This window comes from Passer montanus, unplaced genomic scaffold (genome assembly GCF_014805655.1).
Source record: "Passer montanus isolate IOZ18808 unplaced genomic scaffold, ASM1480565v1 scaffold211, whole genome shotgun sequence".
NCBI classification, from domain to species: Eukaryota; Metazoa; Chordata; class Aves; order Passeriformes; family Passeridae; genus Passer; species Passer montanus.
The window spans coordinates 144261-169685 of record NW_024366715.1 but is presented as its reverse complement, the minus strand read 5'-3'; the positions used below and the strand labels follow the sequence as shown (position 1 = coordinate 169685).

Genomic DNA, 25425 nt, shown 5'->3' with positions numbered 1-25425 from the left:
TCGCTTTCTGTCTCCGCCACCCTAAAGCTCAGAGAGACCCCAGAGCCCACCCAAGAAAGGAAACAGAGGCACAGAAGAGACTCGGTGAGGAGAGACTTGGTAAGAAGAGACTTTTAATCAGACTGATACAGCTCTTAGAGGGTTTCTCCCGGTGCCCGAGGAGCCCGGGCGGCGCAGCCCGGCCCCGCCCGGCACGCGTGGGAACGACTGCGGCCACCGGGGACACGGGACACGCCACTACCGGGTCTGTGCTTTACCTGTACAGGAGGGTTTCGCCAGTGTTGTGCTTGTCCCAGGGGAAGCAGCCGCATCCTGCGTGTTCCCGTGCTGTGCCGTGTCCCTCCCGGCCACCAAGGCCAGCCGGCCCCGCTCCTGCCAGCGAGACCCGGCTCGGGAGGGGAGGGGGCCGTGAGAAGGCAGTGGGAGCTGCTTCTGGGGGGTGCTGGGGCTGAACGTGACCTGTCGGGGTCTGGGCAGGAGCTGAGAGGTGAGGAAGGGGCTGTTCTGGAGGGGTTGAGGGGAAGGAGCCGTGGGACACCCGGGGACCCAGCTCCAGTCATGCCCTTGCCAAGGCCGGTGCTGGGGAGCAGAGCACCCCAACTCCAGCCCTGCAGGCTGGACCTGACAGGGTGTGCCCCTCCAGCCACCTCCTGTGTGCCCTCTGCAGACCCGCTGAACACCCTCCCCCAGAGGGGGAGCAGGTTTGGACCCTCCTGACCCACCCAGCAGCAGGGACACCCCTCTGCTCTGAGCAGCGGGATCTGGGCTGGGAACACGTCCAGGAGATGATGTGGGGGGACAGGGATATGGGCAGCGGTTCCCCCCTCTCTGTCCCACTGCCTGGAGGAAAACTGAAAAGTGCCTGTGCTCACAACTAGCAGCTATTCCCTGTGCCTCTGTGCAGAAAAAGAGGAAAAGAAGTGATTTCTAGGGCTGAAAGCCACTGGGGGTCGGCCCGATCCGCAGCCTGGCACCCCGAGAAGGCGTGTGGAGGGAGAACCTGCCCCGGCGAGCGGGAGAAACCCCCACAGCCCCACACAGGCTCCAAAAGTGAGCGAGTAGAGCCAGAAGTGAATGCTAAAGGCAGCCACGCACACGGACACGCGCACCCCACGCACGGCATCTACGGACGAACACGCGCACGCTGCCACGGCGACAACACGGAGCTCCTAACACCTAACACACACACACAGCCCCCAAAACCCCGTGTGTAACACCGAGCAAATGCCACGACAAAACACGAGTATTTCCACGGATAAAATAAAGGTGTTGTCCCTCCTCCTCCTCGCTGCTGGACCCCCAGGGCAGCTGGGCACCCTGGGGCTGGGGGGAGAAGGGGGCGTGCACCCACCAGACACAAGAAATAAAAAGGTAAAAATATGCCCTGCTATAGAATGAGAATTGATCTGTACAGCACTGGGAATGAAAATAGGTCATGGGCCACTTTGGAATACGATTTGTCATTTAACAGCATTTACAGTGACATTTACAGAATAAATATACAATAGAAATAGAGAATCTCTAGGTTATTATTCCATCTCCTCTCTCTGTATATATTTTTTATATATATATATAATATAGCTTCTTTGTTACCTTCTTATTGACTTTGCCTCTTATTGATGCTGCAAGAAGAGAGGAAAGCGAGCTCCTCGCCGGCTGGTTTGGGAGCAGGGGTGGGAGAGAGGGAGGGCTGGATCCTTCCCCCCGGGCTCCAAGGAGCATCATGCCGTGGGAGCACATGGGACTGAGCGTTCTGGCTGTGGGAGGTGTCCTGCTCCATTAACTCCATGGGAGCTACGGTGGGAACCCAGCCCCGGGCTCGGGGGCGTTGGGGAGGTGATGCTGGGCAAGGGTTTGACTCATCCTCTGTTCTGCTGGCCAGTGAGGATGGACCCATACGAAATGGGAGGGAAAATGTTGCCTAATGATGGGGAAATGCCACTGGATTTGGGGTTTTCTCTTCCAGAGATGATGCCATGGGGACATTTCTGTGTCCCTCTTGCATGGGCAGAGGAAGGAGAAAAAGATGGGAGGGGATGAGGAAGAGAGAACTTCTGGAGGAGCGTGGCTGACTCACAGATCTTGGAACCATCACTGAGCTGCTTTGGTTCATTCTACTCCTCCATCTTCCCCCCAGAAAAACAGTTAACAAAGGGCTTGAGCTGATTGTCCTGGAAGAGTCTCCAGGTCACCAGCCAAGTCCATGGGGCAGACTGTGAATGAAGGATCACACCCACAAGAGATGTCACTGTGGGAACCTGCTGGCCCCGGGGATGTTAGGGGTGAATGGACCAGCTGCTTCCTGCCTTCACCTCCAGCCAAAAGGGAACCAAGATGAAAGAAAAGCAGTTGACAGAAAAGCAGAGGATAGAAAGGCTCATGAACCAGCACCCACAAACGTGGCCTTCAGAGTGGCCTCAAGGATCTTCCTGCACAACCTAAGGCCAGCAGGACCCAGGTGAGGCACTCCCTCAGCCTTGGGAGGCAACAGAGGGAGAGAGTGTGCTGCTTCCGTGTCCCCAAGGAAAGGGGGGACGATGCCAGGCTGTCCTGACACCCTTGGCAGAAGTGCTTGGTTACAGGTAGGATTCAGGGAAATGACCCTCAGTCCCAGTGGGACTCAGAGCTAGAAGATCCCACCCTTTCCAAAGAGCCTGGGGAGAAACAACATGAGGTCACATCAGTCAGATCCCCCCAAAAACATGGATGGGCACGATAGAGGCCCCTGGACTCTCACAAGGGCTCCCCAGCCTGGATCAAGAGCTGGTGGGGAGCTGGCACTGGCTCCCAGCAGCCGCTGCCCCTCGGATGCCTGTGGTCCCCAGGAGCTGGTCACCCCCATCCAAAGCTGCTGAGCTCCTGTGGGGTGTGGCAGGAGGCAATGCCAAACCCCTGGCTCGGCGGGGACACGAGGAGAGGCACATCCAGAGAGAACCACTGCCCAGCTCACCTCGGCAGGGGGGCAAGGGAGGGAAGTCAGGGGTGGTTTCCTGAGAGCTAAACCAGGAGTGTGGGAGGACTGGATGTCCCACAGCTCCTCTGCTTGTCCCTCTGGGACATCTAAAGAGAGAGGAGATGATCACCATGCCAGGGATTTTGGTTCAGCAGAGCATCCCCCACGGCAGGAGTAATTCCAGGCGAGCGCTCCTGACCCCCATCACACCAACCCCACCCAGACCCCACACAGCCTCACACCCCAAACCACTGTCACTTCAGGGGTCCTCCAGCCACTCAGCACCATCACCACCAACCCATGGAGCCTCCCAGCTACTCCATCCCACGGCTGTGACATCTCCGTGCCTCCAAAGAACTCCCAGCCACCGTCCCTGTGCTGGTGGCAACAAAGATTCCAGGGATTCACCCTGCCCTGTCTCACACACCCCAACACCACAGCCAGCCCTGTGCTGCTCCCTGCCAACCCTGGTCAGAATCTGGGGGGTTATTTGGGTGTGTCCACAGCTATAAAAACCTACAGGAGATACAACAACAACAACGATGGTGACAACAAGAGCACCTTTTTGTGCTATGAACATCGATGATTAATTGTGCTCGTTGGAATAAGGCCATGACTCCTCCCGGCTAAAGGACAACAGACGGAGAGGGAAGAGCTCTGGGTGACAGGAGGAAGTGTGATTGGCTTCCCACCTGCTGCCAGGTCCTTGTTCCAACCATCAGCTGCTTAGAAAAGAGAGAGATTCTTTGCTTCGGATTTGAGCTGCATGAGAACAGCTCTTGGAAAGGTATTGCAGCGTCTCTTACTCCTCTTTGCTTCCCCAGAGGTGAGTCCAGGGGTCCTGCCTTTCCACCGAGGGTTGTCAGAGGAGTCCTGCCCCTCCTGCAATCCCTTCCTCCCGACGTCATCTTAGAAATGGCTGCTTTGCTTACGATTTTAAGAGGGGTTTCTTCTTCATCTTAGTAATTAATTCTTCTCCGCCCTTAGTAATTAATTTTCCTGTTGCCTGGACAGCCAGGATCCACTCCCCAGTGCCCTGCTCTCCCGGTGGGGGTGGTGGGCAGGCAGCCCTCACAGTTCAGACTCGGGGGTGCTGGCCAGCAGGTAGCCGCTCCCGTACCGTCCGTTGGGAGCGCTGCTCATTTCCATGGGGGAGCTGCTCCCGGGGCCCAGGTAGGAGCGGTGCGTGGGCATGGGGGACGGCGTCTCGCTGGGCACTTTGCTCAGGATGAAGCGGGTCTCGTCGTTGTCTTCCAAGTTGGAGATGTCCTTCATCATGCGGCCCTTCTTGTAGGTGACGGAGAGGGCGTTGGAGCCGTCCGACACCAGGTTGAACTGCCGGAGGATGAAGACCAGAGGCAGAGGGAGGGATGCCAGGATGATCAGGCAGATGAGGATGGCCATGGCCCACGTTGGGTAGAACAGGAACTTTTCAGCAGCCTGGAAGAGACAGATATTAACGTCTCGAGGCTGCTGCAGCAGTGATGCCCATCAGGTACAACATCTCCGAAACACCAGACAGCTCCTGCTGCCTCCTGCCAGAGCCAGGGACAGCACATGAAGGCGGGCTCAGGTCGAGGGAAAGGATCCTCACACAGAATGCTGGGCACAGCATGGAGCTGTGGGAGCCAACCAAAATCAGCACAAGCTTCAGCCCACTGGCAGAGCTGGCTGGAGATATCTGGGCAGCGTGAACAAACTGCTCCCAGAGGATGAGCAGGGTGGGAATGTCACCCAGCAGGAGAGGAAGGAGGAATGAGCAGAGCTGGGAGGAGCAGAGTGGTCTGCAGCTCCGAGCTGGCCCTGCTGTGCTGGGACATGGGTGGGAAGGGGAGGGAGCTGTGCTCACCTCCTCTCTGATCCACGCGCTGTATCCCGGGGGGCTGACTCCCAGCTGGATGATGCTGGCAGTCATGAGCACGGCCATGCAGATGGGGGACACGTACTTCCAGGCATAGTAGTAGAACTGGTAGGGCCGGAAACCCAACATTTCTGTCAGCTCCTGCATGAACCTGCCAAGGAAAGACATGGAATCATGATATCCCCCACCTCTGAGTGAGAAACAACCTCCCATGAACCTGCTGATGCTCAAGGTAGAGCCTGAAGAAGAGCCCAGGTGACCACCTCAGCATCCCTCAAGCCTGAAGAACTTGTGGAAAACTCCTCAGGACAAGACCATCTGAGCGTTATCCAGAGCTGCCTTTGCTCTGGACAACTTCTGAAGAAGGAGAACTGTTGGGGAACAGCCTCCCCTTCCAGAAGGAGCTGGAAACCTCAGAAAAAAGGGTCATCACAAGTAACAGAGCATCACAACCAAGAGATACCCACAAGAAGGACCCACTCCTGGGGCTGTGTTACACCAGGGCAGGGCAGGAGGATCAAAGTGAAACAAATTCCTGCCTCTATAACTGCCCTTGGAGCATTTTCTCCTGGAGAAAAAACCCATATGGAAAAGAGGTAGAAAGAGTTACACCACAGTTATTCATTTTGCTGTAGAAATTCCTTACTTCTTGGTGCCATAAATCCAGGCCACAGCGATGTTCTCCAGGATGACCACGACGGTGAGTGGCAGCGTGGCTGAGTAATCATCAAACATGGTGACAAAGTAGTTTCCAGAGCGCTGCACAAAGATCAGCCCCACCACGAAGGCGAAGATGCAGCAACCAACTGCGGGGAGCAAATGGGACTGGTCAGTAGAGCCTCCAGAGGGACACCAAGACCTCCAGAAGGTCCATTCCCTGTATGGGCATGGCCAGCAGAACCTCCTGAGGGACACCAAGACCTCCAGAAGGTCCATTCCCTGTATGGGCATGGCCAGCAGAAGCTCCTGAGGGACACAAAGACCTCCAGAAGGTTCATTCCCTGCCTGGGCATGGCTCAGTTCACCTTCCACCATGTCCACACTTTTCTGGAGTGACTCTGAAGGCAATGGGGACCTCCCACCCCTTCCCAAGGAGGTTGCAGGAGAAGAGACCTCACCTGTGAACACTTCCTTCCGCACCTTGAAGGTGTCGATGATGGGCGTGGTGATGCCTGACATGGTCCCGATCATGCTCCCCAGGCCCAGGTTGATCAGCATCAAGAAGAACATGACGGACCAGAAGGGCGAGGCTGGGAAGTGGGTCATGGCTTCTGTGAAGGCAATGAAGGCCAGGCCGGTCCCTTGCACCGACTGTTGAGGTGGGGAGAGGACCAAAAGATGGGAAGAAACTTGTCAGGGACACAGACTTCGAGCCCCTCTCAGGTTTCCCTCACCACACCCTCTTCAAGGAAAGAAAACCCCAGTCTGGTACTGGAGATGAACTGGTGATGACCCTGCTCAACCTGTACTGGACAGAGCTTCTCCCACCCCAGGAGGACCCCTGTGTGCTGGTAAAACCATAGAGACTCGGATTCTCCATCCCTGGAGGTCTCTAAAAGTTGTTTTTCCAGATCCATGTGCCCAGGATTGACACAGGGAGAAGAAATGGGGCGGGTGACCTGCTGGTCCTACCAGGAGTGCCACCAAGTACCTTGTTGAGTTCATCCTCCAACAGGCAGGCATCCAGGCCCAGCTCTTTGAAGTGCCCCTCCTTCACCGTCATGATCACCCTGTACATCTCGTGGTAGTCCTTGGCAGTGAGGTGGGAGAAGTTCACGTGGGGTGGGATGAGGTCGTGGCTCAGCACGTTGGTGTTCAGGTAGCCCAAGATCTTCTCAGCGTTCCTGAGGGAGAGCAGAACCTCTCAGGTGATCCAGGGCACCTGAGACACACTGGATTCACACCCCAGATGCAGATTAAGAGCTCGTCTTGGGGTTAGATTTTAGCTTGGAGGAGCTGAATGTCCAACTCCCTCAGCTGCAGAGGTACATCCCTGGAAATCCAGGTCCTGACCAGCAGGAACTTGGGCCCACCAAACCCCAGGATCATCCAGCTCCAGACCCACCACAACTGGCAGCAGCAAAGACCTGCCCACCCCAAACAGAGAAAAAAGCAAATCTTACTCCACCACGCATTTCTCGTTCATGATGTTGGCCTTGAAGCCCAGCACAGCAAACACAACCAGGGTGGCCAGCACAGACGTGAAGAAGTTGATGAAGGAGACAAGGGTGGCATCGAAGTGACAGTTGTTGTCCTGCTTGTTGTAGCTGGAGAAGGCAATGACCCCCCCAAAACCCAGGCCCAAGGCGAAGAAAACCTGTGTGGCTGCTTCACGCCACACCTGGGGGTCCAGCATCTTGTCCAGCTTGGAGGGAAGACAGAAGAAGAAGTTAGGTGGCCTGGTGGCCCCACAGCCCATGCCAGAGCTACGTTAAAAGGGCTGAGCTGGTTTTGGGGCAGCTGTGGATGCTTTGGTGGGGCGGAGGAAGGAAATCATCTCTAAAGCCCCATCCAACCCAAACCATTCCATGATTCCATGATCTGCCGTGCTCAGGTCTGGCTTTACCCAGCACTCACAGGTCCTTCTCCTCATTCAAACAGAGGGGGAAACTGAGGCATGGAGAGGTCAGGACAAGGTTTGACCTGACCACGTCTCTGTCTGCTCCACCTGCCCTGAAGGCCTAACTGGGGGTTCCATCTCTCTCTGTGCAGCTCCCCACTCTGTGTCCCCCCAGCCCAGGGCACCACCACTTGCCCAGGGATGGGTCTCCATCCTCCCCTGGCCATCTCCTGCTTCCAGAGCACCTGGAGCACTGAAATCAAACATCCTGGCCGGGGGGTGTTTTAGGCACACTCCCCCCTCTCCCAGGAGCCAGAGCTGCAGCCTGGAGACCTCCCAGCATCAGTCAAGAGACCATAATTAATGTCTTCTAACAGCCTCGCTGGCTGAGCTGATTCATCTACATCTCTGCTTAATTAATGAATTAGCTGCTTAATTAATAAGTGCATACCACCAGCAGAGGTTTTTCTGCCAGCCAGCATCTCTCCATTAAATCTTTGTATTTACATATTCCCTTGGGCACCTCTGTGCCCCCCACGCTGGCATCTGGGTAGCTGAGGATGGTGAGCTTGTGAGGCTCATGGCTGTCCTGGTCACACCCTGAATTTTGGGAGCCACTCCACGTCCTGATGATCTATCAGGATCCCCAAGTTTGGGGCTGGCAGTTTGATTTTCGGGGTGGGGAGCAAAATAAGGGGAATAATAAGAGAATAAGGGAAAATAGGACATGAGCAGCCTGGAGGGGAGCCTGCTTGGAGTCTGCTGGGCTTGGAACTCTCACCTTGGGTGTGAACATGTGCATGATCCCATCCACTGCCCCACGCAGCAGCAGCCCCCGCACCAAGAAGCAAACAAGCACCAGGTATGGGAAGAGGGAGCTGAAGTACATCACCTGGAGCGAGAGGGATGAACACAGCACAGCCTCAGTTCCTGCCCCCTGCACCCAGCCACGCTCCCACCCAACCTATGGACACCCCACAGGGGGGAGAAGGAGCATTTCCCTCCCCAGAACGGGGCTGGATCCCCAGGGATGAGCTGTGGGACCCTCGGGGCAGCATGGTACAGATGGCTGGGCAGTGCCCAGGCAGAAAGGGACCTGGGGACACTGATGGACAGCAGCTGGACATGAGCCAGCCGTGTGCCCTGCCATGATCCCATCCACTGCCCCACGCAGCAGCAGCCCCCGCACCAAGAAGCAAACAAGCACCAGGTATGGGAAGAGGGAGCTGAAGTACATCACCTGGAGCGAGAGGGATGAACACAGCACAGCCTCAGTTCCTGCCCCCTGCACCCAGCCACGCTCCCACCCAACCTATGGACACCCCACAGGGGGGAGAAGGAGCATTTCCCTCCCCAGAACGGGGCTGGATCCCCAGGGATGAGCTGTGGGACCCTCGGGGCAGCATGGTGCAGATGGCTGGGCAGTGCCCAGGCAGAAAGGGACCTGGGGACACTGATGGACAGCAGCTGGACATGAGCCAGCAGTGTGCCCTGCTGGCCAGGAAGGCTAGTGGCTCCTGGCCTGGGTCAGGAATGGTGTGGCCAGCAGGAGCAGGGCAGTGATTCTCCCTCTGTGCTCAGCACTGGTGAGGGCACACCTCGAGTGCTGTGTCCAGTTCTGGGCCCCCAATTTAGGAAAGATGCTGAGGTGCTGGGCTGTGCCAGAGAAGGGCAACAAGGCTGGGGAAGGGTCTGGAGCACAAGTGCTGTGAGGAGGGGCTGAGGGAGCTCAGCCTGGAGAAGAGGGGGCTCAGGGGTGACCTCATCACTCTGCACAGCTCCCTGACAGGAGGGCACTGCCAGGGGGGTCAGGCTTTGCTCCCAGGACAGGGCAAGAGGGAACAGCCTTAGGCTGCACCAAGGGAGCTTCAGGCTGGACATTAGGAAGAAGATCTTCACAGGAGGAGACTGGACATCACAAGGGGCTGCCCAGGGAGCTCGTGGAGTCACCATCCCAGGAGGTGTTTAATAAAAGGCTGGATGTGGCTCTCAGTGCCATGGCCTGGCTGACAGGGTGGTGTGGGGTCACAGGTTGGACTTGATGACCTCAAAGTCCTCTTCCAACCTAACTGACTCTATGAAGTGCTGGAGCTCAGGCAGACCACAGTGCTGGTGTGGCCGAGGCCTGGCTGCACGTGCCAGTTGAACTAAACCTCTTCCCTACACCCTCTTTTGATCTTACTCTGGATCTCTCCAGAGGTGACCCCAGCTGTGGAGTGGGTTTGACCATCCCAGGGGACACAGCATTCCACTGGTACCTGTCACCATCATATTTTCTGGAAAAACCCCTTGCCCAGGATTTCTCTCCTGGGAAGCTGAGAAGCCTCAGAGAAAAAGGAAAACAATAATTATCTGATTTGCTTCTCCTGTGTTTTGCTGCTTTAGCATGTGTTTGGAGATTGTTTACCCACAGGTGATTGTTTCATTGGTTTCTGCTGTGAGTTGTTTTGACTTATTGGCCAGTCAGGGGCCAAGCTGTGTCAGACTCTGAGGAGAGAGTCACAAGTTTTCCTTTAGTATCTTTTAGCCTTCTGTCTGTATCCTTTCTCTATTCTTTAGTGTAGTTTAGTATCGTTTTAGTATATCATTATTTAATATAACATAGATCATAAAATAATAAATTAGCCTTCTATGAACATGGAATCAGATTCATCATTTCCTCGCTTTCGTTGGGGGTCCCCTGTGAATACAAGAGGTACCCCAGAGCAGGGCAGGATAGTGTGTCCAGCAAGCTCCTGCCTCCAGGACAGAGCCCAGCCAGGCTCAGGGGGCCACCAACACCCACCTTCCCTGAGGACTGGATGCCTTTGATCATGGCCAAGCCAACAAGGCTCCAGGCCACCAGCAGACACAGGGTCATCTTCCAGTTGAGCCCCCCGCTCTCAGAGATGGAGTTGGAGATGTCCAGGGTCTCCCGGTACCAGAAGTAGGTGGTGGCTGAGCTCCTCTCGCATTCGGTCTCCACAACTGCAGGAGAGAGGCAGGACAGCATGAGGGGGAGAGTCATCCACTGTCTCCTGAGCTGATCAAATGTCAAAGACCCGCTGGAGCCAGCCAGGACAGGGAGACACCTCTGGAAACCGAGGGGCAGAAATTAATGGGGCTCATTCTTAGCAGGAAAAAGAGGAGACAGGACATAAAACTACTGCCAGGTGAAAATGAGATGTTAAATATGGGGAGAGACATTTTCATTTGCTATAAAACCTCTCAGAGAGTCCCAAGCTGATGCTCAGATGTTTTAAAACACCATTAGCTCCATCCGTGTTGCAGGCAGGCAGTGGAGCAGCCCCTGCCTGACTCTTGCTGCCTCCCTCCATGGTCCTGGCTCAGATTCTGGCCTCAAGCACTGAGGCAGCCTGGAAATCCCATCAGTGGGAACTCTGGATCCCCAAACTGGCATCAAATCCCATCAGTGGGGAGAAAGAGCACCGGAGACACTCATCCAACCCAAAGGGAAGCTCTTCACATGGTCGGGGCAGCTGGGCCAGAGAGAAACCTCCACCTGCTGTGGCCCCACCTTCTGCTGGGGTGATGATGTGTCCCCCAGGGCCCCACAGCCCCCCTTCCCTGGGAGCTGCTCCCTCCCAGCCCAGCCCCCCATGCCTCACCGGCCACCGAGCCGTTCTTCACGATGGGGCACTCGCTCCAGGGCAGGGGATACTGGAAGGACTTGAAGAAGTAAAAGATGCTCCAGCCGATGATGACGTTGTAATAGAGACCAACAAAAAAACAGACCTGGGGGGAGGAAGGAGGAGGACATCAAACCACAGGGCAGTGAAACGGCCCCAGGGCACCTCCGGGGCTGCAGGGATCAGGGGGTGGGCGCATCCCAAACCAGCCCTCTAGCCATGGGTGGAGCTGGAACAACAACTCTTGACCTCCTGAACCTCCCCATGGGGCTCCTTGGGGTTTGCCTCACCCCGCAGACCCCGGGATGGGGCTGAAGGGTCTTTGGGGCAGGGCTGGAGGGTGCCTGGGATGAGGCTGGAGGATCCCAGGGCAGGGCTGGAGGGTCCCAGGCAGGGCTGGAGGGTCCCCAGGATGGGGCTGGAGGGTCCTGGGTGGGGCTGGAGGATCCCAGGGCAGGGCTGGAGGGTCCTGGGCGGGGCTGGAAGGTCCCAGGATGGGGCTGGAGGGTCCCCAGGCACGCTCACCAGGCAGCTGGCGTAGCCGATGCCTCCCAGGCGGGGACAGATGTAATTCCAGACGCCGATGCTGCCCCGGCGGATGCGCTGCCCCACTGCCAGCTCCAGGAAGAACAGGGGCAGGCCAATGATGATGAGCAGGACCAGGTAAGGAACCAGGTAGGCGCCTGGAAGGGAGAGAAAGGTCATTCTAGGGTGGACAAGCAGGGCAGAGCTGGGGCAGGCTCTGCCTGGTCAATCAGTTCATTTGCAAACAGCCTCAAGTTGTACCGGGGGGGTTTAGATTGGATATTGGGACCAATTTCTTCATGGGAAGGATGGTCAGGCACTGGCACAGGCTGCCCAGGGCAGCAGGGGAATCCTCATCCCTGCAAGGGTTTAAAACGTGTGGGTATGCCAGCTGGGGACAGGGACTAGTGGTGGCCTTGTGCTGGGTTGATGTTTGGACTCAGTGATCTCAGAGAGCTTTTCCAACCTAAATGTTCCATGATTTTGTGATCCAGGAATGCAGATCAGAGCTTGGCCAGAGGAGAAGCTGTGGAGAGGAGCAAACGTGTGTGGAAGCAAAGGCCACAGCATTCCCTGCCAGTGTGGATCATGTGGGATTGACCACAAGGCCTCCAAGGCCTCCCTGAATCCACACAGACAAATCTCCACGTGTCCTGGATTGCAAGGCAATGGGTATTCTATTTGCCATCTCTCAGAGGTGGGGCAATTCTCTGCTGTTCATGGGGCAGTTTTATTCCTCTCTCCCACAGCCAATCCTCCCTCCAGGAGATCTCTGCTGTCCATGGCCACTGAGTGTCCCTGCATGGCTGATCAAATTCCAGCATCCCCTGGGGAGATGCTCTGCCCAGGGCAGGAGCCAAGCATTCCTACCTGGATACAATCTGAGATTTCGGGACAGCAGAGCAGCTTCTCCACTGGATTTCCCAGAGGAGCAGCAGCTGCCTCTTCCACTTCAGAGGAAGACTACACCTTTCAACAGCATCCCTGCTCCAGCAGAACCACCCCTGACACTGCAGGAGGGCTGAGCCACAATTCCAATGGGACTGCTGCCAGCACCCTGACCCACAGGGTGTCAGGCTGTGTCTGGCTCTGTCAGTGTTTTGTTTGTTGTTTTTTTTTTAATATAACTGCACTGTTTATTTTAATTTTTTATTTTCTTCCCTAGTAAAGAACTGTTATTCCTGCTCCCATATTTTTGCCTGAGAGCCCCTTAATTTCAAATTTATAACAATTTGGAGGGAGGGGGTTTGCATTTTCCATTTCAGGGGAGGCTCCTGCCTTCCTTAGCAGACGCCTGTGTTTCCAAACCCAGACACCATGTGCAAGGAGCCACCTCCATAAGCTGACCCCTGGTGACACGGCCACATTCCTGAGCCATCCTGTTCCCCCAGACACCGCCCAGCCCCGGTCCCAGCACATCCTCCTGGCCATCCCACATTCCCAGCAGCAGCAGCACCGTGCCATGTGCCACCCTGCACGGCCAAGGAGTGGAAACAACTCGGGTTAACAAGTCGGTTAATGCCTGTCTGACTGGGGCTGGAGGGGAGCTGGTGCTTCCCAAAGCAGAGCTGGTGACCGTGAGGGATGCGTGACTCACACTGCAGCGCCCGGCTGAGGAACAGCTCCAGCTCCTGCCAGGAGCTGAGGAATGGGCTCAGGAGAACCTGCCTGGCTCCTGCAGGGCAGCAGACAGTCCAAAGACAACCGAAATTCCCACCTGGATTGACACCCCAGTGACAGCCGGGCCCAGGCAGGACCTGGGGCAGGGGGAGCTGCTCTGAGCAGGGACTCTGCCCCAGCATGGGGGGAATGCTGTGCTAAAAATGGGGGTGGGGAGAGGAACTGAGGTGCAGCAGCCCAGGGTGAGTGGGAGGGTAAAAGGAGAGGCAGAGAGCAGAGCTGGAGCTCAGGGAAGTTCAGGAAGGACCACGAGCATCCCGTCTCTGCAGCACTCCCCTGGCTATCTCAGCCTACAGACAGCTGGACATGAGACAGATTCAGATGCAAATTTGTCCAGTATTGGAGATTTTCTTGCTGGGATGCCTGGAAAGGGGAGCAGCAGCTCACGGCTGTGCAGCACCAGGGCAGAGCTGCCAGCCCTGCTGGCTGCCGGCACTCCGAGTCCTGGGAATTTGGCTCCAGCCCATCCTGCCTCCAGCACGCAGCCGTTCTCCCCCGCAGACACCTGCTGGGGGAGCAGGAGAGAAAGCAGCCGCCGCCATCGCATCCTGGAGCTGCTCAGAGCCCAGGAAAGGTCTGTCCATCCCTCCCAAACTGCTGCTGGCAGCAGCCTCACGGCCTGGTGGGAGCCCCAGCCAAGAGGGTTGGACACGGCAGGAGGAAAAGGCAGAGAATCGGTGCCTGCCCCATGGGACAGACAGATTATGCCACTTGGGCAAAAGAAAAACCCAGCAAAGCCCAGCAATCTGCTGGTCAAGCCAGTTCCCAGCTCCGTGCCTCAGTTTCCCCATCCATGGAATACTGGTAACGGCTGGGGCAGCTTGTAAAGCTTTTATTTGAAGTCCTGCTGCAGAAAGATGTTCTATCACAGCAAGAAGCTCCTAAAAGCAGCTGCTTGTCCCAGTCCCTGCCTGGCTCGGTGCTCCTGGATCCCAGCACAGGGTGGGTTAAACCCATTGCTCATCTCACGGCCTGGTGGGAGCCCCAGCCAAGAGGGTTGGACACGGCAGGAGGAAAAGGCAGAGAATCGGTGCCTGCCCCATGGGACAGACAGATTATGCCACTTGGGCAAAAGAAAAACCCAGCAAAGCCCAGCAATCTGCTGGTCAAGCCAGTTCCCAGCTCCGTGCCTCAGTTTCCCCATCCATGGAATACTGGTAACGGCTGGGGCAGCTTGTAAAGCTTTTATTTGAAGTCCTGCTGCAGAAAGATGTTCTATCACAGCAAGAAGCTCCTAAAAGCAGCTGCTTGTCCCAGTCCCTGCCTGGCTCGGTGCTCCTGGATCCCAGCACAGGGTGGGTCAAACCCATTGCTCATCTCTGCTGCAGCAGTGTCAGGGCTGTGCTGCCTCTGTCCCCATCCCCATAACACATCCCATCTGGTCTTGTGTCCAAAACCACTCCTTGAATGCTCCCCACATACAGACAGCATTTGTCTGCATGGAACTGGGGAATTCACCTCCCGGATTTGAGGAATACAGCAGGAGGAATCCCAGCCTGGGAACACCAGTGGCACCTCCGATCACCCAGCACTGCTCAGCTGAGGCCAAAGCCCCCCAAATACCCAGGACAGCAGAGAGCTCAGCCTAAGCTGAGGATTTTTCATTGAGTGCACTAATTATGGTTAATTAAGGATTGCTGTGGCATGGGGAAACTGAAGCACAGCTGGGCTAATCCTTGTAGAGAAGAAGGATGCTGGTTCTCCAATCTCTGGCTCTAAATCTGTTTTAAAAATCTTATTTAATGGGGAAATCTGGTTCTAAATCTCATTTGGTGGGGAAAACTTTCTTGGCAATCAGAGGCCCGCTGTGGGCTGTAATGAAGCTGGCAGGGCTGTACCAACCTCTCCCAGCCCTGAATTTGGGGTGAAGAGCTGTGCTGTGCCAAAACCGAGCCGAGCTGGAGCTGAAACAGGGCACTGGGAGGTGCTGGGATGCAGGAGCTGGGCTGTATGAACCTCTCCCAGCCCTGAATTTGGGGTGAAGAGCTGTGCTGTGCCAAAACCAAGACAAGTTGGAGCTGAAGCAGGGCACTGGGAGGTGCTGGGATGCGGGAGCTGGGCTGTACCAACCTCTCCCAGCCCTGAATTTGGGGTGAAGAGCTGTGCTGTGCCAAAACTGAGCCAAGCTGGAACCGAAGCAGGGCACTGGAAGGTGCTGGGATGCAGGAGCCAGGCACAGCGAGCCCCATCCCGGATGGGAGGGAAGGGAATGGGGCTGAGCAGCCCCGGGAGGGGAGTGCTGACTGCACGGGGCACAGTGACTCATCCTGAAGGTGACACCAGAGATGTTTGAGTTATTGAGGGCGCCGCAGGTTCGGCAGCTGCAGGGCTGGGGCCACACAAAGGATGGAACACTGGGAGCACGGAGCTCAGGGGATGGGGGTGCTGTCCTGGCTCCCTCCAAGGGGCTGGGAAGGGACTGGGTTTGGATTAATGGTGAGGAGCCCACCCTCTCATCAGTGTCATGAAGGGTGGTGGGGCTCAGCACAGCTGGGAGGGACCTGACCCTCTGGGCTGCTCTTGGAAGCCCAAGGAGGAGGCACGGAGTGGGATGAGAGAGTGGCTGGCTGCAAGGAGGATTTGGGAATGGGATGGAACCACAAAATGTGGCTTCAAGGACCCAGGGAAATGGAGGAGCTCTCTCTTCCCTTTTTTAGCCCTAATTTCCAAACTAGGCACTTGGGTTAGGGGTCAGAGAACCACAGAGTCCACAGCTCTAGAGTTAGGATTAGGGTCAGAGTTGGAGTGCTGGGGCTGGAAGAAGCACACCAAAGGGAGCACAGCACTGTGCCAACACTGCCATGTACCCATCAATGCTAACCTGGGTCATTTGTGACGCTGGGGACCTCAGCCACAGCCCCAAGCTGCCACTAGGGTTGGGGTGAGGGATCAGAGAACAACAAAGCCCACAGCTCTAGGGATAGTGGGGCTGGTGTTACTTGCAACTAAATATTCCCAACAGGAGTCAGGGGGAGCAGCCAGAAATCCTGGCTCCCAACCTGGGATTCACTGTGACTTTGGAGAGGGCAGGTGGACAATCTTTAGGAAGAGGCCATCCTGGAGATCTCCACATCTCAGCACAACTTCTGGCAGCCCCTTCCCCCTTCAGAGCCCAAACAACACACTTTAGAGCCCAAATTGTGGCATTCACGTGCCCTTTGAGCAGAGAGAGATTTAGCTTTGTCAGGATTCTCCTGAAAGGAGCTATGAGAGAAGCAGAGAAAAGAATGATCAAAACAATTCTTATCTCATTTGCTGCTCCTGTGTTTGTGCCCATGTGGAACATTCTGGAGATTGTTTACCCGAGGTGATTGCTTGATTGGATTCTGGTGATGGTGTTTTGGATTCCTTGACCACCTGGATCCACGTGTGTTTGTCAGGACTCTTGGGCAGAGAGTCACTGTTTTTTTAGTTTGTTAGTTAGTGATAGTTCTTGTTAGTGTGGATTTGCTGCTCCTGTGTTTGTGCCCATGTGGAACATTCTGGAGATTGTTTACCCGAGGTGATTGCTTGATTGGATTCTGGTGATGGTGTTTTGGATTCCTTGACCACCTGGATCCACGTGTGTTTGTCAGGACTCTTGGGCAGAGAGTCACTGGTTTTTAGTTTGTTAGTTAGTGTTAGTTCTTGTTAGTGTGATATAGTGTAATATAGTATATACAGTATATATACTATATATAGATAGTGTAATATAGTGTAATATTGTGTATATATATAGAGTATATAATGTAATATAGTGTAATATAGTGTATATATATAGAGTATATAATGTAATATAGTGTAATATAGTGTAATATAGTGTAATATAGTGTATATATATATAGTGTCATATAGTGTCATATAGTGTCATATAGTGTCATATAGTGTCATATAGTGTCATATAGTGTATATATATATAGAGTATATAATGTAATATAGTGTAATATAGTAAAGTAATTAACCTCCTGAGATCATGGAGTTCTGCACAGCATTCTTCCTGCCCGCAGGCATCATAGCACCAATACCAAATAACCCATTTTAGAGCCCAAATCACCCCTGTTCTCTCCCGGGATCCACACCCCAACACGCAGCGAGGCAGGACTGGGTCACACCCCCTTCTCCAAGGGCTGATCCCATCCCTGCCCCGTCCCTCACCTCCTCCATTCTTCTGGCAGAGGTAGGGGAAGCGCCAGACGTTGCCCAGCCCCACGGAGTAGCCGATCTGCGCCAGGATGTACTGCAGCTTGCTGTTCCACGCCGGCCGGTTCTCCGCGTCCAGCTCCTCGTCCCCCTCCTTCTGCTTGTCCCAGGCCTCCCCCGTCACGTTGAGCACGCTGCGTTTGTAGTCCACGGGCTCCTGGTGGGCCAGCAGGTCGGCCACCGACTCGGTGACATGCTCGCTGCTGTGCTCCCGCTGCGTCACCTTGCTGTTCTTGGGCATCGGGGCGGCCCCGGGGCGCGGTGGGCGAGGCAGGAGGGTGAAGGTCCCGCAGGGGACAGCGCAGAGCGGCAGCTACAGCTCGGGCCTCACCTCCTCTTCATCAGCAGGACCTGCTGGGGATGGGGTCAGCTGGGGTCAGCTGGGTTTGTGTTATCCCCAGTGACCTGGTGGGACAGGCAGCGCCAGGAGAGAAGGGTGTCCATCCCCCGTGTCCTGGGACCTGAACCTGAACCTGCAGGGTCTCCTGCTCCAGGAATGGTGGACCAGGAGCCACGTTCTGGTTGAGAATTAGAGAGTGCCAGGGTGGTTTGGGTGGGAAGGGACCTTAAAGCTCATCCAAGCCCACCCCTGCCACGGGCAGGGACACCTTCCATAGGCCAGGGACATCTTCCATGGACCAGGCTGCTCCAAGCCCCATCCAGCCTGACCTTGGACACTTCCAGGGATCCAGGGGCAGCCACAGCTGCTCTCATTCTTGGAGAAGAGCCTCCTGTGTCCAGGGGACAGTGGTGGTGATGACAGGTCACATCGCTGTGACCCCTCTTCTCCCCTCTAACACCTCCAGCCCAGCAGCTGAACCTCACAGGACCTGACACCAAGTCCAGGCTCTGCCCTGCCTGTCCTGCTCCTTCCCCTCCTGACCATCAGCACAGCCCAGGCTTGCTACACGACAGCTTGGAAGCACTCAGGGGACAGTGACAAACGGCCAGGCTATCTCTGCATCCCAGGAAGTTATTAGGAGTGACTTAAAACCTTGGAGCCTGATGCTAAATCTCCCCAGGCAGCTTTACAACAGATAACAGCTGCAAAACCAGCAGCAGCCAAGGCAAAGCCATCAACCCTGGCACCTTCACTTCCCCAGCCCTCAGCGTGGGTCAGGAGGAGCAATCCTGGACAGAAGCACCTCAGGAGGTGCTCAGAGCCCAGCCCAGCCCTGCAGATTTCCCCCTGCCCCAGAAATCTTGGGAACATTGTGGAAATCTGCTCCACTGGGCTGGGGATGCCCAGACTGGGAAAGCACCATGTCCTTCCTCTCCATACTGGGAGCACTGGGCTCAGATGGACAATGCCCACCCTAGACTGACCATGGTCCAACACCAGCTGGGGGGAAAACACAGAACTCTCATAATGAATCCCTCAGCTTGGAAAAGTGACCCTCCTGCAGGGCTGCACTTCCTGCTTCCCTGCCCTCTCCATCTCTGCTCCCGGGGGACACCGGGCTGGTGGCTGGGCATGGCAGAGCTGTGCTCAGAGACTGACCCACCCCAGCTGGGCAGCAGCTCCTGCCACCTGGGGGCTGTTCCAGAGCCATTCCCAGCTCTTCTTTCCTCTTGGACGTTTTTGATCCAGCTCAGCCCACAATCCCATCCCTTTTCAGGGCAGTGGGTTCAGCCCAGGCAGCAAAGCTCATCCCAGCCCAGAGCAAAGCACCGGGAGCAGGAAACCTCCCCCTCAGCCACCCTCACCTTGGTGTTTTCTCACCCCTGACGGAAGTTCCCCCTTTGCCAGGCCCTGTTCCTATATGAAAAAAAATCTATTTTCAACTGTCGGCTGCATCTGTTGCCAGGCAACCATCTCGGCTGCACATCTTTCCTGGATCCGGCTCCTCCGGAGAAGCCGCTCGAGTTATTTTTTCAAGCCTAGACCAGCGATGTTTAATTTCCTAACGAGGGCTCATTCACGCCAATCGTGGCAATTACCGGCACGTGTAATTACTGCCCGGGGCTGGAGCATCCTCAGCCGGGCTGGGGAAGGGCACAGAGCACGGCAGGGCCCCACCGAGCCAGGAAAGGGCAGGATTTCCATCGGGGTGGGCTCGGGCTCGCTGTGGATTTGTGCAGACCTGGCTGAATCGCCCACGGGCTGTTTGCTGCTCCCTGTGTGCTCAGCAGCTCCTTCAGAGCGCCAGGAGGACTCGGGCTTGGGGCTAAAGTATCTCTTAGGATTCTCTAAAGAATCTCTTAGGATTCTTTAGAGAATCTCTTTAGGATCGCTAAAGTACCTCTCAGGATTAGGGAGAGCCAGGGAGATCCAGGATGTACTGGCCAAGCCCCCAGAGTGCAGAGGCCCACGGTGAGGGCACCAAACAGCTTTTCTGGGACACCCCAAGCCCTTGGAGGTGCCCAGCTCCAGGGCAGGTGGTGCTGAGCCAGGCCAGCACCGTGGGGTCAGCACAGACCCCACAGCATCCCGCTGGCTCTCAGCCTGTCCCTCTCCTGGGTTTAGGTCCCCCTGAGTTGTTCTGAGGAGCTGGGAGGCACCAGGACACGGATCCTGGAGGAGCAGGGTCCTTCCAGCACCTCCAGAGCCCCAGAGGCTCTCAGAGCCTTGGAGGACACAGCAACATTCCCAAAGGATGTGGGGGATCAGCAGGGCTGCTCTAAGGGCATGGGGATGGGCTCTCCAAACATGGCAGGAGGGTGAAGGACAGGTACAAATCTTCCTGCCCGTGCCCAAGCTAAGCCAGAGGGGAAAACCACAGCAGAGATCCAGACCTTAACCCTGGGATGGCTCTTGTCCCGTGGCTGGTTTGGGGAGCTCCTGCTGTCTCTCCATGGCTCAGCCCCAGCCTGGGCATGGTGCTGCTGCCTGGCAGAGATCCAGGCTGAAGGAGAGAGGATCATTCCCGATTCCATGAGCACACCCAGCCTCCACCATCCCCATCCCTGCTGGGAATGGGAGATGAGCCCAGGCAGAGCCTGCACGAAGCCACCAGCCCACACAGCACAGGAACACGGGCAGGGAAAGCGAGGTCAGCGGGGCTCTTCCTTTTCCTTTCCCCAGCCTTTTGCATCAGCCCCAAACGAAAAAGCACAGTCCAAACCCATCTGAGAAAGGTATTTCTGCGCATTGCTTTGGTAGAAAAGGGAATTTAATCAAAAAATCATCTGCCAAAAATAACAACCACCCTGTGAGAAAGACAAGGCAGATCAGCTGACAAGCAGGAGCTTTCCGGGCTGGAGCGAGATAGAAAACCCTTGTCACCGACAGATGGAGATTCAGCTTGTTTACTTAGTCCCATGACCTTAATTTTCTTAAATGTGCATTTTTTCTCTCTCTTTAGAAGAGAGATTAGGGTCTTTCAGAGCCCATGGCTTGCAAGAACCTCACTCGTGCTGCCAGACCAGGGCTGCCTTTGCACCCACAGCTTTGCCAGGTAAAACCAGCACTGGTGCCACCCAGCTGGAGAGGGAACATGGCTTTGCCCACAGCAGGAGCCTGGGAAGGACCAGTTTGTGCTGAGGTCGGTGCTGGTGTCCCTGAACAGGCATTACAAGGGGAGGGAATAACTCACCTCGTCCTGCTCCATGTGTCCTTGAGCAGGATTCCCACTTCCCTGGTCCCAGTGGAAACCTTCACACTGATCTCCTCAGACAGCAGCCACATTCCCTGAGCCCTGTGCCCAGGGCTCCTGCTGGCACTAAGTGACAGTCCCCATCCATGCCCAGGTGGCACAGGGTGACCCCAAGCACCCCATCCCTTTGGACTGGCGTGGGAACCAGCACAGCAGCAGATCCAAGGCACGTGGGACAGGTTTGTCACGGGACAAACTGGATTTAACCAGCAGGGAAAGGGCAGGGATGGAGAAGCTCCTGCCTCGTCACACCCAGGGGTTTAATCCCTGCTCAGAGGCTCCCATTATCCCAAAAGCAGCCATGGGGAAATGTTATTTGGGATGAGTGAAGACCCCCCAGCCCTGCCAGCAGCATCGCCAAGGGCCAGGGGAGGAGGGAGGCTCTGAGCCACGTGTCCCAGCTCTGCCCATCCTTGCTTTCTCATGAAGGCAGCTGGGGAGCAATAAACAGGCTGGAAATGTGTCAGCAAAGCTTTCAGCTGGGCCTGGGAGAGCAGGGGAAGGCAGGGAGGAGATGGGGATTTACAGCAGAACCCAAGGAGAGCAGCCACCGGCAGCAAACGTGCTCTGGGTCCAAATGATGGGGCGCAGTGGAATTTCTCCTCTCCTGTGTCCAAATTCTACATTTATCCCTTGTTTGGGTTCAGAAAGGAGAAACTGAGGCAGGAAAAGCCACAAGATGAGATTGGGTGAATTCAAAATTAGCATTTCAACCCCTGGGGACTCTGCTGGTCCCTCCCTGCCCCACTATTAGCATCTCTCCCCCTTCAGCTTCCACAGAAATCCCCCACAGCTCCTAAAGGAGAGGAAAAAGATGTTCCTGGTGAAGCATCCAGCTCAGCAGGCCTGGAAAGGTCCAGCTCACCCCACCAAGGTCACAGAGCAGGGAAAGGAGGGAGGAGTGGGGACAGAGGGATTTCGGGAGGTGGAAATCTACTCTCAGCTTGGGGCTGGGAGATCTGAGCATCAGTTTGCAGCTCCTCATCCTCCCTGACACACACAGAGCCAGGGAAACACTGCACCCAGGGCAAGGCTGCTCGGTGAGGTGGGGACACTGGACCAGGGAGGAGAAGGGACAGATCCAAGGTCACCGGGAGGCAGAGGGGGAGGGAAGGACACGGATCCCTCCCGTTCTCCCTCTGTGCTGCACAGCCAAGGCAAGGAGACCTGGATGCACATCCCACTTTGGTCCAAGTCATGAGGAAACCAGGCCAGGCCCCTTCCTGCTGCTCCCTGAGCTCAGGAGAGCCTCTGTGGTGGGATGGGGATGGCCCTGGCAGAGCTGGTTCTTTGGGAAGTGTCCCGCTCTTCCAAGCCACAGGAAACCAAGGGCAGCACCCTCCAAACTTCTCCTCAAAGGCCCAAGAAGAGATTTTTGCCCAAGGCAGAGTTTTTGCAGCTCTGCCCACCCCTGCCCTGCTCAGAGGACCTTCCCACAGCCTCCAGCACGCAAACCTGCCTTTTCCACCAGCCCAGGCTGGTCCAAGCACCTCCATCTTAAACCTGCTCCATGCTGGGGTTTGCTCCTCCCTGCTCGGCCTCCGGCTCCACAGGGGAAGGGTTTTACCATCTGGGCTCATTAGGGCTGCTCCCATTGTCCCCTCGTTAAAATGAACCCTGCTAATTAGCACCCAGCTCCCACTCCATGCGGAAAGGACACGGGGTGACTCTCCCCTCCTCACACCCGCCCCTGGGGAGGCACGAACTGCACATGGGGTGGGTGTCAGAAGGTGACAGAGCACGGGACACCTGCGAGAAGCATCCCAGCTGGGGCTGAGGGCAGCCCGGCTTTGCCCCCGGGGGGCTGGAGCCGCCCCGGGTCCTTCCCGTCCCACTTTAGCATCGTGACACAGGAGAGCCGATGAATCAGAGCTGCCCCCGCTTCTGCCTCGCACCCACGGCAGTGGCTGTGAGCGCCCAGATGTTATAAATAACCCCAGATCCTCGGGAGGGAAGCAGGCTGGGGCTGCACCAGCCCAGCTTGGCCTGTCCCACCTCAGGGGGACACGGCTGGGACCTTACAGGGACTCTTGTCCCCAGGAGGTGCCAAGAAGCCTCCAGAAGGGTTTTAGCGATGGGTCACGGGAGGAGCAGCCCGGGTTTGTCACGAAGCTGAGCCCGTGGCTTCAGGGGCTCGGGGCTCCTTTCATGTCTCCTTCGGTAGCATGAAAACACACACAGCTGCAATAACGTGACACCAGAGCAAAGGCAACCATCATATGATGCCTTCAGGGCTCCGTTTGATTCACCAGATGATGGTTTTGCTCTTAGACCTCAGCGATCCACTGTAACTCACCCACTCCAGCCAAAGGTTACTGAATGAGCCCCAAACCAGCCAAGATTTATCCTGAAAAGCAACGAACTGGCAGCACCCAAAGCCCGCCGTGAGTGCTGCTTTTCCTGTTGTAATTCATGAAGCTGCTGCCACGTTTGTAAACAAACAAACCCAAACCCAGCCCGGGATGGGGTAAAAGCAGGGCTGCTCCTCCCAAGGCAATGATTTCACCTGGACGTGGGCAGGTCAGCCTCTGATTTGGGGTAAATCTGATCCTCGTGACTCCAGCTCTGGTGTAACTCCACATTCCTGCAAGGCTGAAGTAGCAGTGGAGTCACTCCAGATTTCAACTGAACCTTTTATCCCTGCTGGTTTCAGCAGAGCCATCTCCAGTCCCTCCCAGTGGACAGCTCAGACCCACATTTTATTTCCCTTGGAGCAGTCACAGCCCCAGCCAGGTTCCTTGACCTAGTCCTGACACCTCTGGAGAAATATTCACAAGGAACTCTCCACCCTGCCGAGAATAGCTCAGCTGCCGCCGTGCTCCAGGTTTTTTCCTACCAAGACCAGAAATAGTTACATCAGCTCCTGATGGATTCCAACCTCAGGTGCTTCAGACACAAGGCGTGATCCAGGCAGCAGGATTTCACCTTCTGGGTCCTCTACAGAGAGCTGGGAGCAGATTTCTCAGCTGGTTTGAGCCCCACATTCCCAGAGTGATGGAAATTTGGACCTGGCCAAGAGGCCAGCCCAAAAAACACACCTTTGGGTGTATCCAGCGTGCACAGAGGGGGCCAAGGGCTCCCCACACCCAATCCTGGGAATTACACAAATCCAGGACCCCAAGCCCCATTTTCTACCTCAAACCCAACCATCCACACTTAAGAAGCACCATAAAAATAAAAGAAGGGACAAAACCCCCCCACCACTCCAGGGACCAGGACTGAAATATTCATTGCAGCCCAACGCTTTCTCCTCTCCCAATGTTATTGTCAAGGTCAACCTGGAGGCTGCATCCCCACCCATCCTCGAACGGGATGAGCCCCCCAGCAGCAGGAGCCGGGCAGGAACCCAGAGCCACCCCCGGCGGCGACCCCCCAGCCCCCGGAGTGCCTCAAGCCGTCTGCTGCCTCCAAATGTCCCCCCAGCCCTGGATAACACCGCCCTGAGGGCCACGCCTGATGCCTCCAGGCTGGGCTGTCCCCTCCACGAACCTCAGCCCGGCCCTGAGCATCTTCCCCCCAAAAGACCCCGCTGGGGAGGGGGCACCACCTCCGGGGGATGGGGGGAGCATCCTCACCTCGGCACTGCTGCGGCTCCCCGGGAGGGCGAAACCGACCCGCTTCCAGGAGAAACTGGCCCGGTCCCGGAGGGAACGGCGCAGAAATCTCCGGGTTCCCGGCAGAAATCACCAGCGGCGAGCGCGGGCGGCGGCGGGGCCGCTGCGAGGCTGCGGGGAGCGGGGCGAGCGGGAGCAGCAGAGCCGGGAGAGGCGAGCGGCGCTCGGGAAGGGCTCGGCGGCGATGCTGCGAGGTGCCGGTGGCTCCGCTCCGCTGCCGGTGCCCCCCCGCCCCGCCGCCGCCCCGTGGATGCGCGCTGGGCTCGCCCGGCCCCGCTCGCCTTCGCCGGAGGGAGGACACTCCGCGCGGCTCCCGGGAAATCGAGGAGGAAAAGGGATAGCAAATTAAAAAAAAAATAAGGAGGAATTTAAAAAAAAAAATCAACGCGAAGGGACACGCAGCCCCTGACGCAGGCTTGAGTCACCAGGGCTGCGCGTCAAAGCTGGGGTGCCGGGCCACCCCCCCTGCTCCGAGGGAGGCTCTCGCAGTCAAAAAAAAGTAGCATGGAGTCCTGACACAAAGGGGTGGGTCTGGTTTTGCTGTGGGGAAAATAAAAGCCCTTTGAAATGCCCCTAAAGCAGCCCCGGGAGGGCCCTGCTGGCTGCTGCTTCCCCTGGGGGAGGGAGGGTTTGGGGGGTTTGGGCACCCCTTTGCCCTGATTTATTATCAGGGACTTGTAGGATGGTTTGCATTGCAAGGGACTTTGATGATTACTTCGTCCCACCCCTGCCATGGCAGGGACAGCTCCACAATCCCAGGTGCTCCCAGCCCCATCCAGCCTGGCCTTGGATGCTCCCAGGGATGGGGCAGCCACAGCTGCTCTGGGC

At 56.4% G+C, this 25425-nt stretch overlaps 1 protein-coding gene across 1 annotated transcript; it reads right to left on the bottom strand.

The window, feature by feature from the left end:
- Window positions 1-1619: 1619 nt before the first annotated feature.
- Window positions 1620-24958, bottom strand: SLC6A17 (solute carrier family 6 member 17). Its single transcript, XM_039709515.1, has 12 exons — window positions 24559-24958; window positions 17343-17741; window positions 11529-11686; window positions 10983-11109; window positions 10160-10341; window positions 8156-8266; window positions 6938-7179; window positions 6466-6658; window positions 5933-6125; window positions 5461-5620; window positions 4803-4965; window positions 1620-4393 (listed from the first exon to the last, which is right to left on the bottom strand). Exons 2-12 carry the CDS (start codon window positions 17626-17628, stop codon window positions 4025-4027), a joined length of 2184 nt encoding a protein of 727 aa, XP_039565449.1. The 5' UTR covers window positions 17629-17741; window positions 24559-24958; the 3' UTR covers window positions 1620-4024.
- Between the last annotated feature and the right edge of the window lie 467 nt (window positions 24959-25425).

Excerpts from the sequence above, each read along its gene's own strand:
- SLC6A17 (XM_039709515.1), bottom strand. The coding sequence starts at position 17,628 with ATGCCCAAGAACAGCAAGGTGACGCAGCGGGAGCACAGCAGCGAGCAT. Across the intron at positions 7,180-8,155 it reads TGCACATGTTCACACCCAAG|CTGGACAAGATGCTGGACCC; the intron begins GTGAGAGTTCCA and ends CTTCCCTCCAAG. Across the intron at positions 4,966-5,460 it reads TGGATTTATGGCACCAAGAA|GTTCATGCAGGAGCTGACAG; the intron begins GTAAGGAATTTC and ends TTTCCTTGGCAG.